The 14,352-nt window shown below is 43.4% G+C and overlaps 1 protein-coding gene across 2 annotated transcripts in view; it reads left to right on the top strand.

Moving 5' to 3' along the window:
* The window catches only part of WBP11 (WW domain binding protein 11), an 83,942-nt gene that overhangs the window by 60,096 nt on the left and 9,494 nt on the right, over positions 1 to 14,352 (top strand). For both annotated transcript variants that reach the window (XM_030203103.1, XM_030203096.1), the window contains 4 exons: positions 5,120 to 5,299; positions 5,798 to 5,908; positions 8,373 to 8,639; positions 9,856 to 10,032. In XM_030203103.1, coding sequence (XP_030058963.1) covers positions 5,120 to 5,299; positions 5,798 to 5,908; positions 8,373 to 8,639; positions 9,856 to 10,032 — 735 coding nt within the window. The remainder of the gene's footprint in view (positions 1 to 5,119; positions 5,300 to 5,797; positions 5,909 to 8,372; positions 8,640 to 9,855; positions 10,033 to 14,352) is intronic.

The raw sequence follows: 14,352 nt of genomic DNA, 5'->3' as shown, positions 1-14,352 counted from the left end.
TGCTGGAAGTCATCAGAGACGGCTACAAGCTAGAGTTCTGCCGACCCTTAAGAGACGGGTTTGTACTCTCTCCCTGCAAGTCTCCGGTCAAAGCTGTGGCAGTGCAGCAGACTTTGGACAATATGATCCGCCTGGGTGCGGTCGTTCCGGTGCCAGAAAGTCAGCTTGGCAAGGGGCGTTACTCCATTTACTTTGTGGTACCAAAGAAAGGAGGTTCTGTCCGGCCTATCCTCGACCTCAAAGGGGTCAATCGGGCCTTGAAAGTGCGGCACTTTCGCATGGAGACTCTCCGCTCTGTTATAGCGGCAGTGAAGGCAGGGGAGTACCTGGCATCCTTGGACATCAAGGAAGCGTACCTGCATATTCCCATCTGGCCTCCTCATCAACGCTTTCTGCGTTTTGCAGTCCTGGGCCGACACTTCCAGTTCAGAGCCCTCCCGTTCGGGTTGGCTACTGCTCCGCGGACCTTTTCCAAAGTAATGGTGGTCATAGCGGCCTTCCTGCGAAAGGAAGGAGTACAAGTCCATCCTTATCTGGACGACTGGTTGATCCGAGCCCCCTCTTATGCAGAGTGCGGCAAAGCTGTGGTTGCTCTTTTGAGCTCCCTGGGATGGATCATCAACTGGGAGAAGAGCCAGCTGCGCCCGACTCAGTCCCTGGAGTATCTGGGAGTTCGATTCGACACCCAAGTGGGCAGAGTGTTCCTGCCAGACAATCGGATTGTCAAACTTCAGGCTCAGGTGGACCAGTTCCTAGTAGCCTCTCCTCTTCGGGCTTGGGACTATGTGCAGCTGTTGGGCTCTATGACGGCCACGATGGAAGTAGTGCCCTGGGCCAGGGCTCATATGAGACCACTACAACACTCCCTGCTGCAGCGCTGGACTCCGATGTCGGAGGATTATGCTGTGCGCCTTCCCTTGGATCCAGCAGTGCGCAAGGCGCTGAGCTGGTGGATGCAGACAGACAAGTTGTCTGCGGGAATGCCTCTGGTGACCCCAGAGTGGATTGTCGTCACGACGGACGCCTCGTTGTCGGGCTGGGGAGCCCACTGCTTGGGAAGGACAGCGCAGGGGCTCTGGTCTCCTGCAGCAGCAAAGTGGTCTATCAACCTCCTGGAACTCAGAGCCATTCGGTTGGCGCTTTTGGAGTTCATCCCGGTACTGGTGTTGAAGCCTGTACGGGCCCTGTCGGACAATGCCACGGCTGTGGCCTATGTCAACCGCCAGGGAGGTACCAAGAGCGCCCCTCTAGCCAAGGAGGCTATGAATCTTTGCCAGTGGGCGGAAGCGAACCTGGAGCAGCTTTCAGCGGCCCACATTGCCGGAGTCATGAATGTCAAGGCGGACTTTCTCAGTCGCCATACCTTGGAGCCCGGAGAGTGGCAGCTATCTGCTCAGGCGTTCTTGGACATCACGAAGCGCTGGGGCCAGCCGAGCCTAGATCTGATGGCGTCATCGGCCAATTGCCAAGTGCCGCGCTTTTTCAGCAGAGGACGGGACCCTCGATCCCTGGGAGTAGATGCTCTCCTCCAACAGTGGCCGACGCAAGAGCTCCTCTATGTGTTCCCGCCCTGGCCCATGTTGGGCAGGGTGCTAGACCGGGTGGCAAGGCATCCCGGCAGAGTAATCCTGGTGGGTCCGGATTGGCCCAGACGTCCCTGGTATGCGGACTTGATCAGGCTCTCAATCGACGATCCTCTGCGGCTGACAGTGGAGCAGGGCCTGTTACATCAGGGTCCCGTGGTGATGGAGGATCCCTCCCCCTTTGGTCTTACGGCCTGGCTATTGAGCGGCAGCGTCTGAGGAAGAAGGGCTTCTCAGACAAGGTTATCGCCACTATGCTAAGAGCGAGGAAGCGCTCTACTTCTACTGCTTACGCCAGGGTTTGGCGTATCTTTGCAGCGTGGTGTGAAGCAGGCTCTCTTTCTCCCTTCACGGCTCCAATTTCTTCAGTGTTGGCGTTCCTGCAAGAAGGTCTGGAGAAAGGCCTGTCGCTCAGTTCCCTTAAAGTCCAGGTAGCGGCTCTGGCTTGCTTCAGGGGCCGCCTGAAGGGTGCTTCCCTGGCTTCGCAGCCAGATGTGGTGCGCTTTCTCAAGGGAGTTAATCACCTGCGCCCTCCTCTGCACTCAGTGGTGCCTGCGTGGAATCTCAACCTGGTGCTAAGAGCATTGCAGAAGCCGCCGTTTGAACCCTTGTCGAGGGCATCTCTGAAAGACCTGACGTTGAAAGCAGTCTTTTTGGTGGCTATCACTTCAGCCAGAAGAGTTTCCGAGCTCCAGGCGCTCTCATGTCGAGAGCCTTTTCTGCAGTTCACTGAGGCAGGAGTGACTATTCGCACAGTGCCTTCCTTTCTGCCCAAGATTGTTTCTCGCTTCCATGTGAATCAGCAGCTCTGTCTCCCTTCCTTTCGTAGGGAGGACTACCCAGAGGAGTACTCTGCTCTTAAATATCTGGATGTGAGACGAGTCATCATCAGATACTTGGAAGTGACCAATGATTTCCGGAAGTCGGATCATCTGTTTGTCCTGTTTGCAGGTCCTCGTAAGGGTCTGCAGGCTGCTAAGCCTACAGTGGCAAGATGGGTCAAGGAAGCCATTGCAGCGGCTTATGTGGCCGCGGGGAAGGTGCCGCCTATCCAGCTGAAGGCTCACTCCACAAGAGCTCAGGCGGCCTCGATGGCAGAGGCCGGTTCCGTCTCCTTGGAAGAGATATGCAAGGCGGCAACTTGGGCTTCGGCCCATACATTCTCCAAGCATTACCGCTTGACTGTGGCTGCTCGGGCGGAGGCCCGGTTTGGAGCTTCAGTGTTGCGGTCAGGGATTTCTAGGTCCCGCCCTGGGTGAGTACTGCTTCGGTACATCCCACCAGTCTATGGATTGATCAGCATGATGATATGGAAGGTAAAATTATGTATAATCATACCTGATAATTTTCTTTCCATTAATCATAGCTGATCAATCCATAGCCCCTCCCAGATATCTGTACTGTTTTTATTCTGGTTGCATTTCAGGTTCAAGTTTAGTCTTCAGTTACTTCAGAAAGACTTCGTGTTCAAGTTTTTTCACTTGGATTCTTCAAGAGTTAAGACGAGTTTGTGTTACAGTGAGCTGCTGCATTCCTCTCCCCTCCGTTTTACGGGGCTGGATTGAGACTTAAATTCTGCCGGCACTCCCTCCCGCTTCGTGCGGCTGTAGGGCAGCTTTGTACCCCTCCCGCTTCGGCGGTGTTAGGGTCAGTCAGCTCCTCCCGCGGTTGCGGTTGCAGGATAAGCCAGATCCCCCCGCATCGGCGGGTGTGGTGTCCCTCCCCCGCTCCGCGGGGATGAGCTGGACGGATTCCCCTCCCCCACTTGTGTGGGGATGAGCTGGGTTAATTCCCCTCCCCCGTTTCGGCGGTGGTGAGCTGGGCAGAGTGTCCCTTCGTGGGTGTAATTCTCTAAGTGCTGAGTCCTGCGGATGGAGCTTTGATATCGACATACTGAGGAGTTTCCGGCAGCACATGACCACATATAGGGAGGCAAAAGTTTGCTCTCTATCTCCACCTGCTGGTAGATGGACACAACCCACCAGTCTATGGATTGATCAGCTATGATTAATGGAAAGAAAATTATCAGGTATGATTATACATAATTTTACCTTTAAAAATATAATAATCACATTTACAATCGAACAAAAACACTTGTACAGCAAAATATGATTCACAGCTTAAATAGTCTATAAAGGAAGAAAACAAAAAAAAAGGAAATTATACATTGAAAATCATACTCGTCCTTATTATAGGATCTAAGATTACAGACTATGGAGAATCTGTATTAAAAAGGAAAACAAAAATAACAAGGTAAATACACATAACATGTACAGGATTCCAGTAACCAAAAGAAAAGAGCCGATCACAAAGTACAAATTACCCCCCAGTGATTCTTTGTAATACAAAGAAAACTGTGAGATGAGAAGGTTCAAAAAAGACATATTTAACTGATTGGTACTTAACTACACATTTATTATTATTAGCATTTGTATAGCGCTACCAGACACACGCAGCGCTGAACACCTGACACAAAGAGACAGTCCCTGCTCAAAAGAGCTTACAATCTAAGTAATACAGACAAACAAGACGGTTACGGGTGAGGGAAGTAATGGGTGAGAAGGGAGGAAGGGACAAGGGGAGGGCAATTGTGGCTAGGAGCTAAAAGCAGCAGTGAAAAAAGGTGGGTTTTCAGCATAGACTTGAAAACAGGTAGAGATGGAGCTAGACGTATAGGTCCAGGAAGTCTATTCCAGGTATAAGGTGCCGCGAGAGAAAAGGAGCGAAGCCTGGAGTTAGCAGTGGAGGAGAAGGACGACGACAAGAGAGATTTGTCAAGCGAGCGAAGTTCACAGGGAGGAATGTAGGGAGAGATGAGAGCGGAGAGGTAATGGGGTGCTGCAGAGTGGATGCATTTAAAGGTCAGTATGAGAAGTTTAAACTGAATGCGGAAGCAGACAGGGAGCCAGTGAAGTGACTTGAGCGGGCTAGTATGGGTATAACGATTTACAAGGGTAACATAGGAAGAAAGTAGCCCCTAACTGAAGAATGCCTGGGTTCAGCTATAAGAATTACTAACGTCTCTTCTGAATGTCTCTGGAAACATCTGGAAAAATATTTTAAAAATTTAATTAGAATATACTTTAATAACCAGTTAATCACACTAAACTTATTGTCAACATCAAGAAATTTTTATCCATTCTAGAGCATAGAGCTAGAATGTTTCCTCTTACAAATTCTGGTGTCACTTCAGTAACAACAACAACAAAATTCCTCCACACCAGATATTGCAAAGTAACACAAAACCATGCAGCAGACCCACATCACTTGAGGCTGGTGGCAACAATTATTGCTGGGGGTAGTGGGGAAGCAGAAATGGGGATTAGTTATAGGGTTTTCAACTATCTGGCTCTCTGGATCTTTTCTCTTCCAAGCTTACAGGCACAGGTAGTTGTTAAGGGAAGTATAGGCTTGCTGTCATGCCAAAGTTTTGGTGACACATCAGTGTGTCCAGACACTCTGGTTGACAATCACTGCTCTATTGATTAATATCACATTCTGTTTCTCACCTCTTTCATTCCCCCACCCCCAAACAGGTCAGCGAGGTCACAATGATGATGGCTCCAGCACAAGTGAAGATGAGGGGTACCCTGAAGAGATGGACCAGGACAGGGACAACAGCAGTGACGACGACAGTGACAGTGAGCGTTCAGATGGGGACAGTGAGAGTGATGAGCGCAGACATCTGGATGATTCAGGCAAGGAGAAGAAAGCAGGTGAGTGTTGGCAGGAAATCTGGTAAAGCACACTGTCTGCAATATGAGTTAGAACCTGGCCACCAGTCAGTCTCTATCTATTGGCCTTTATATGGGTTCTGTGAATTTGCTTTATTTCAAAAAAAAAAAAAAAGGTGGCTGCTTTTAACATTAGTGATGCCTTTCAGAGCAGCCTCTAAACCCTTTGACAGATTTTGGCAAGTAAATAAATAAACCTCATAGGTGCACAGATATGATAACTCCAAACCATAGACAAATGTCACCAAAATACAAATAATTTACATTACAAAAAAAGACTGAGGCTTGCTGTTCTTGATGAGTTCTGTGAAATTCCTTGGGCTGAATTCTAGTTCGTACTGCCTCTTCTCTCTTCGTGCCAGTCTTTTATGCTAACCAATATACTTTTCCCTAATACAATGGTAACAGTTTCATGTTGTATCCTTGAATGTTTCTACCTCTAAGCTCTGCTGTCTGATTCTGCCCTCCTCCTCCTTTTAGGTCTCAGTGTGCGCTTTGCTGATGCCCCTGAATCCTCACGCAAAAAGAAGAAGAAAAGAAAGAGTGCCAAAGACCTGACCCCGCTGCAAGCCATGATGCTGCGAATGGCAGGTAACAGAGGGAAGGGGGCTTCAGGGGAGGTTTATAGTTACAGGTCTGTGTATTTGTATGGTTCTTGGCCTTTTTGCTCAAACCTTATTTGAAAGCTATGGACAGATTCATAAACTTTCACGAGATTAAAGTCAGCCTCAGTTCTATGTCAACCGTTCTTTCCTAACTCAAATCTAAAAACTGGAAAAAAATTAATCAATTGTCAGATCTGACCTCTTTCTTCAGGTTCCAAAACCACACCACTTGTTCTGTTTTGCAGCCTAATTGCAAGTTTATTGACATTTTAATTTTGGGGTTCTAATCTCTAGGGTGAGAATTGTTTGCTCCATGAAGTGCCTAGTACAGGGTAGAATGCATCAGTTTTCTTGAGGGAGGGGAGGTCTGGATTTGTGTCTGACCATCTTTGTTAAGGTCTGGAACAAGTGTCAAGTAGATCATAATTCCAAAATATTGTTCCAGATGGGAAACATCTGTAATGAACTCTCTTGTAAACCCATATATAATTGATTAATACAGAGGAAGTGATGGTTTGGTACAGTAACTATATTTAAGCAGAGATATCAGTAAATATATATATTTTAAAAAAGAGGAAGTAACTGATATCTGTAAAAGAAAAAATTAGTGAATATGGCTGGAGGAATGAGAAGGGGAAAATGAGCTAGAAAAATGAGTGAGTGCATCCAATGTGGAAGGTCATTAGGTAAATCTGGAGCGAGACTGGTTTGTATATTGGGGGGAGGGGAGGGCAGTGAATAAGGTCAACTGAGAAGAGTTCAGTGAATTTGTTTAGATACAGTAGATGAATGCTTAAAGTGGGAAATGGATGAATGTCGAATTTTATGACAGAGTGCCTGCTACAAGTGTACAAGTTGGTGCACATGTTTCTTTATAAAATACCAGTGTAAGACGCATAAATCATGCCTGGTTTGCAAGCAAGAACACTTACACATTGACCACCCTCCAATCTTCAGGTACGACGGATGATTTTAACGACAGGTTACAGATGACTAATGAGATCAGCAATTTTATGTTTGAGTTCTTTTAGTACATAAGTATTGCCATACTGGGACAGACCAAAGGTCCATCAAGCCCAGCATCCTGTTTCTAACAGTGGCCAATCCAGGTTACAAATACCTGGCACGATCCCAAAAAAGTACAAAACATTTTATGCTACTTATCCCAGAAATAAGCAGTGGATTTTCCCCAAGACCATTTTAATAATGGTCTGTGGACTTTTCCTTTAGGATGCTGGCAAACCGTTTTTAAACCCTGCTAAGCTAACCGCCTTTACCACATTCTCTGGCAACGAATTCCAGAGATTAATTACACATTGAGTGAAGAAACATTTTCTCTGATTCATTTTAAATTTACTACTTTGTAGCTTCATTGAATGCCCCCTAGTCCTAGTAATTTTGGAAAGAGTAAACAGATGTTCCACGTCTACCCATTCCACTCCACTCATTATTTTATAGACCTCTATCATATCTCCCCTCAGCCATCTCTTCTTCAAGCTGAAGAGCCCTAGTCGCTTTAGCCTTTCCTCATAGGGAAGTCGTCCCATCCCCTTTATCATTTTTGTTGCCCTTCTCTGCACCTGGGGCATATGCCATCTGGTCTAGATGATTTATCACTCTTTAACTTGTCAATTTGCCTCAGAAAACAACGAGATTTGGAGAAGGATAGCTTCCTTGTTCTTCCTGTAAAATGATGGCTGAAATAAACATTTTTTAGAAACGAGAGCAGCTGTAAATCCCCAGATGGAAATAATAGGTCCAACATGTGGATTCACTGTATGAAATGGGGAATAAAGGTGTAGATTTTTGACCCACCCAGGTCACAATCTGTCTGTGCCCCCAACATTTCATCTACAAGTTCTGCATATTATGGTCATCCACATATAAGCTGAGCCCTTTCTAATCTCACAGTTTACCTAAAGATGTTTTTTCTATGTAGAAATGCCAGAACTTCACACAGAAATTGCAAGTAAGGCTTCTAAAATAGCTTCCATAATACCGTATGTAGATACCATAAACCTATTACCCCCAAATACCATCTCCTTAACAATACATCATTAAAATATTAACATTTCATGAATTCTCATAAAATTCAAAAGCTTAACCCTTTGTCCATAAAACCCCTTTTATCCAAAAGCTTTTGTAAACTACAGTTCATACAATTTCTTCCAATGTATCCCAGCCCCCTGCAACTCGTTTACATGTATATTACTAGTATTTTTAGAGCCATTGCTATAAATTATCATGTGTAAATTATTAATACTGTATACCCAGTGGAAATCAAAAGTCCAGCATAGATTTGTGGCACTTTACTTTTCAGGCTGCACAGTTATTTATAATTCTCTGCATCCTGCAAAGCCAATAATTTTCAGTTCCATACCATTTAAAACATCAGAGTAGGCCTTTCGTTTTGTTAAGTATTTTATCCCCTATGTCCTTTTTTTGTACAGGTCAGGAATTTCTTGAAGAGGAGGAAGACCAGGAAGCAGAAGAGTATTCTGATGATGAAGCTGATGACAATGACGATGAATCAGAAACAGAAGAGCCACCGAACCAAGAAGATCCTAAGCCAGAAAATCCGGTTCCAATTTCTCAGCCACCTCCTATCCCACCACCTCATTTACCACCAGCACCCATTATGACAGGACCACCTCCTTTAGGCCCACCACCAGCCCCTCCCCTGAGGCCCCCAGGTCTACCACCTGGTCCTCCTCCAGGTAATAGAACACTTACAGAAAAGTATATGGGTCAGATTTTCCAAAGAATTTATAGGTTTACTAACAGCCAGTAAACATTCTGTTTAGTGTAACTGGATTAGGGGTATTTATGTGTGTACATTCCCAATATGCTACACATATTTGCCATGTACATGTTAGTGCCTTCTTTATAGAATTGCCCCCTTTACAAGGGTAATTTTTATAGGGTCATTTTTACATTTACATTGTACACCACCTAGATCTATCCATTAGTTAAGGCGGTATATCAAATTTGTCTAAATAAATGTAGGCATTCTGCTATAAACTTCCAACCGGTATAAAAATATGTGCAATGACTCGATGCTACATGTCTTGCTGGTGGGCATCTACAAGGGTAGAGTTTGGGCAGAGCATGAGTGGCATTCATAAGTACACACATAGATTATACAAAAGTCTAATTTATGCACAAGAGCAGGTGGAAATGTCTGCACCTGCAATGTAGGTGCAATTTCTACTGCTTATGCTAGTATTTTGTAAGGACAAAAGTTCTAAGCAGTAACCTACTTGCCCTCTTAAACTAGATGCCCCCTTATGGAAGAGTAGCCTGATGATTAGTGCAGTGGGCTAAGAAGCTGGGGAACCAGGTTTGATTTCCACTGCAGCTCCTTGTGACTCTGGGCAAGTCACTTAAATCTCCATTGCCTCAGGTACAAAATAAGAACTTGTATATAATATGGAAACCGTTTTGATTGTAACCGCAGAAAAGCGGTATGTCTGATCCCATCCCCTTTCCTCCACATGCTTATTTGTATGGTAATATCCAGAGTTCCTTTAGTCTTACACCATTTATAATTCTCTGTCATAGCACCATTCTCATAACATTCTGAGAAGTTTAATGTTCAGTCCTAGAGGCAGTTTTGCAGGATGTGGGGAAGTACACTCAGTTAACATGAATGAGAGAGAGGATTGCTAATAGTTTATAGTCTCTTTAACTTAAAAAAAAAAAAACAGACTGTCCTTTACTAAGGTGCACTAGCGTTTTTAGCTCATGCTAAAAATCAGCTGGTGCTAAACACAGAGATGCCCATTATATTCCTATGGGCGTCTCAGCGTTTAGCGCCAGCTGATTTTTAGCATACCTTAGTAAAAGGACCCTTTTAGTTAATGAGCTGGACTGTGTCTTTGAGGACAGGGAATTTGGGTTTCTAAGCTGACATTGACAGTTTTCTGATTTCAGGTGCTCCTCCATTCTTGAGACCCCCACCAGGACTCCGTGGACCGCCACCACGTCTTTTACCACCAGGACCTCCACCAGGCCGTCCCCCTGGCCCTCCACCAGGACCCCCTCCAGGTCTTCCACCTGGTCCTCCTCCTAGAGGACCCCCACCCCGCCTGCCTCCACCAGCTCCTCCAGGTACAAGGGTCTTTGTTTAGGATGTTTTCTGTTGTGCAAACTTTGTCAGGTACAGCTGCTGCCTTTACACTAATATTTATGTATTAAGTCTAACAATTATTTTTTAGGATCAGAGTGGCCTTGGGCGCCAGGCTTCAAATTTTAGGGACCTTGTATGAATTTGCATCTAGAATTTTTAAGAGACAGTCACCATGTAGAAGTTGCCTTATAAGTTTCTGATCAAGGAACAACAAAATATAAAAACATATACATTGCAAAATAAATATATCACGAAACAAGCATATAACATTAAATAAAAACTCCCTAATTAATGAACAATGCTCAGGTAAAAATAACTGCTATTAACTAAAGGCAGCTTTTAAAAGCCGATGTTTTACTTCCTTGCGAAACAAAGTGGTCCTTCACACTGAACATATTTGGAGGCAACATGGAAGTTATATTGTGATGAGCAAAAACGGTTATTGCTGTCCACCATAGGAACATTGAGGTGTTTTATACAATGTCATAGTATTTATCAGCTTTACAGATTTTCATTTAAATATAGCTCTAGCTCAGTAATTTTTATTGGAGTTTGGTCATCTAGGTTTCCAAGAGACTCATCACTTGTGCTTAACTTTTGTTAGTAAAATATCCAGTGAATACCAAAGTTGCTTCCAAAGTCCTGTAAATTCCTGCAATAGCAGAAAAAATCTTTAGTCTTACTGTAAAATGATTCCATACGGCTGTAGTCTTCATTTTTTTTTTATGTGGGGGTCATATTGGATACATGAAGCTGGAGCTGGGTTAACAAAATCTTGTGTGGGCCTGTATGCAAATGATGCCCCAGCCACATGATAAGAACTTAAGAATAGCCATACTGGGTCAAACCAATGGTCCATCTAACCCAGTAACCTGTTTCCAACAGTGGCCAAGCCAAATACCTGGCAGAAACCCAAATACTGGCAACATTCCATGATACCAATCCCAGGGCAAGCAGTAGCTTCCCTATGTCTGTCTCAATAGCAGGCTATGGACGTTTCCTCCAGGAACGTGTACAAGCTTTTTTAAACCCAGATACGCTAACCACTATTACTACATCCATCCCTTTCCTAAGTACTTCTAGCATCGTGTTTCCTTTTTTGGCTGCCACCACATACTGAGCAGAAGATTTCAGCATATTATCTACAACAACACCTAAATCTTTTTCTTGGGTGATGACCCCCAAGGTGGACCCTAGCATCAGGTAACTATGATTCTGATTATTCTTTCCAATGTGCATCACTTTGCATTTGTCCACATTAAATTTAATCTTCCATTTGGATGCCCAGTCTTCCAATTTCCTACGGTCTTCCTGCAATTTTTCACAGTCTGCAAATGTTTTAATAACTTTGAATAGTTTTGTCATCTGCAGATTTAATCATCTCACTTGTTCCGATTTCCATATCATAAATATGTCAGTTCCAGTATTGATCCCTGCGGCACTTCACTATTCACCCTCCTCCATTGAGAGAAATGACCATTTCCCATTGAGAGAAATGACCATTTAACCATACTCTCTGTTTTCTGTGCAATTACAAATTCCTAATCCACAGCAGAACATTCCCTACTATTCCATGACTCTTTAATTTTCTCAGGAGTCTCTCATGAGGAACTTTTGTCAAAGCTTTCTGAAAATCTAGATACACTACATCAACTGGCTCACCTTTAGCCACATTGTTTATTCACGCCTTCAAAGAAATGAAACAAATTGATGAGGCAAGACTTCCATTGGCTGAACCCATTCTGACTCTGTCCCATTAAATCGTATTTATTTTTGTGTTCCGTAATTTTATTCTTTAAAATAGTTTCCACTATTTTCCCCGGCAATGAAGTCAGGCTTACTGGTCAGTAATTTCCTGGATCACCCCTGGAACCCTTTTTAAAAATCTGCGTTACATTGGCCACCCTCCAATCTTTTGGTACCAAGCAAAATGGTATAGACTTATAAATAACAAAATTACAGAGCATACGCATGGATTAATGAGACAAAGCCAACATGGATTTAGTCGAGGGAAATCTTGCCTCACCAATATACTACATTTCTTTGAAGGTTTGAATAAAGGTGAGCCGGTCGATGTTGTGTATCTGGATTTTCAAAAGGCATTTAACAAAGTATCCCATAAAAGGCTCCAGAGGAAATTAGAAAGTCATGGGATAGGAGGTAGTGTCCTGTTGTGGATTAAAAACTGGTTAAAAGAGAGAGTAGGGTAGGTTAAGTGGTCAGTAGTCTCAATGGAGAAGGGTAGATAATGGGGTTCCCCAGGAATCTGTGCTGGGACCACTGGTTTTTAACATATTTATAAATATGGTGGGAATAACTAGTGAGGCAATTAAATTTGCTGATGACACAAAGTTATTCAAATTTGTTAAATTGTAAGAGGATTGTGAAATATTGCAAGAGGACCTTATGAGACAGGGAGACTGGGGATCCAAATAGCAGATGATGTTTATTGTGGGCAAGCGCAAAGTGATGCATGTGAGAAAGAGGATCCTAAACCATAGCTACATGATGCAAGGTTACACATTAGGAGTCACCACCCAGGATGAAAATGTTATAATGCCTTTGTATTGCTCCATTGTGCAAGCACACTTAGAATATTGTGTGCAGTTCTGGTCACCACATCTCATAAAAGATACAGCAGAATTGGAAAAGGTACAGAGAAGGGTGACGAAAATGATAAAGGGGATGGGACAACTTCCCTATGAGAAAAGGCTAAAAAGGCTAGGGCTTTTCAGCTTGGAGAAGAGACAGCTGAGGAGGAGATATGATAGAGGTCTATAAAATATTGAGTGTAGTGGAATGGGTAGATGTGAATCACTTGTTTACTCTTTCCAAAAACACTAGGACTAGGGGGCACACAATGAAGCTACTAAGTAGTAAATTTAAAACAGATTGGAGAAAATATTTCTTTACTCAACAAGTAATTAAACGCTAATTCATTTCCAGAGAATGAGTTAAAAGCAGTTAGGGTTTTAAAAAAGTTTGGCTACATTTCTAAAAGAAGTCTATAAGCCATTATTAAGATGGACTTGGGAAAATCCATTGCTTATTTCTAGGATATACACAACGTCAATTTAGACAAAAACTGTTATATTGCAAATAACATCGAGAATAACTTATATAGGCTGTAGAGGTAATCTCATATCATTTTAGGACATTGCATATCAACCTATACAGTGGCTCCCAGGTCAATGCAAATTTCTAATCATCGAATACCTCCAGCCAACCGGTAGTGTTTTATACTGATACTCTAATTGCGTTTCAGCTGTAAATAGCTTCAAACATCCTACCGTTCAAAAAATCAACATTATTGCAATGTAAAAGCAAATAATGCACAGATATAACTTAGCTTAAATGCTCCCGCCTTGGTATATTGTCTTCCGTGGCTGGGACTTAGCTGGTTCCATCAAAATTCTAGTGAAACCTCATTGGCAACACCGATACTGTGATTAGCCCGACAGGACCCTGTTTCGCGGTCTCATGCTTTGTCAAGGGCATCAATCTAGCAACAGTACTTCATCCTTAGGGACCGCGAAACAGGGTCCTGTCGGGCTAATCACAGTATCGGTGTTGCCAATGAGGTTTCACTAGAATTTTGATGGAACCAGCTAAGTCCCAGCCACGGAAGACAATATACCAAGGCGGGAGCATTTAAGCTAAGTTATATCTGTGCATTATTTGCTTTTACATTGCAATAATGTTGATTTTTTGAACGGTAGGATGTTTGAAGCTATTTACAGCTGAAACGCAATTAGAGTATCAGTATAAAACACTACCGGTTGGCTGGAGGTATTCGATGATTAGAAATTTGCATTGACCTGGGAGCCACTGTATAGGTTGATATGCAATGTCCTAAAATGATATGAGATTACCTCTACAGCCTATATAAGTTATTCTCGATGTTATTTGCAATATAACAGTTTTTGTCTAAATTGACGTTGTGTATATTTACAAAGTGCTGAGACAAAACTGAGCCATTTAATTGAATAGTTGTATTTCTAGGATAAGCAGCAAAAAAAAAAAAAATCTGTTTTACTGTTTTGGTATCTTGCCAGGTACTAGTGACCTGGATTGGCCACTGTTGAAAGCAGGATACTGGGCTTGATGGACCTTCAGTCTGTCCCAGTATGGCATCGCTTATGTTCTTTTTCTGAAATTTCAAATAACTTTAATCTATCAAAATATTTTCCAATCATTATCCACTCAGGTTAGTTAAAGCCTCATGTTTTCATTATAGGTAGAATCTGAACAGATTTAATTTTCCCTAGGATAGTTCTGTTTTCGTTTGTTTTCTTTAGTAA

Source organism: Microcaecilia unicolor, chromosome 1 (assembly GCF_901765095.1).
Source record: "Microcaecilia unicolor chromosome 1, aMicUni1.1, whole genome shotgun sequence".
Classification (NCBI taxonomy): domain Eukaryota; kingdom Metazoa; phylum Chordata; class Amphibia; order Gymnophiona; family Siphonopidae; genus Microcaecilia; species Microcaecilia unicolor.
The sequence above is the reverse complement of the archived record's forward strand: the minus strand, read 5'-3'. Positions and strand labels throughout refer to the sequence as shown.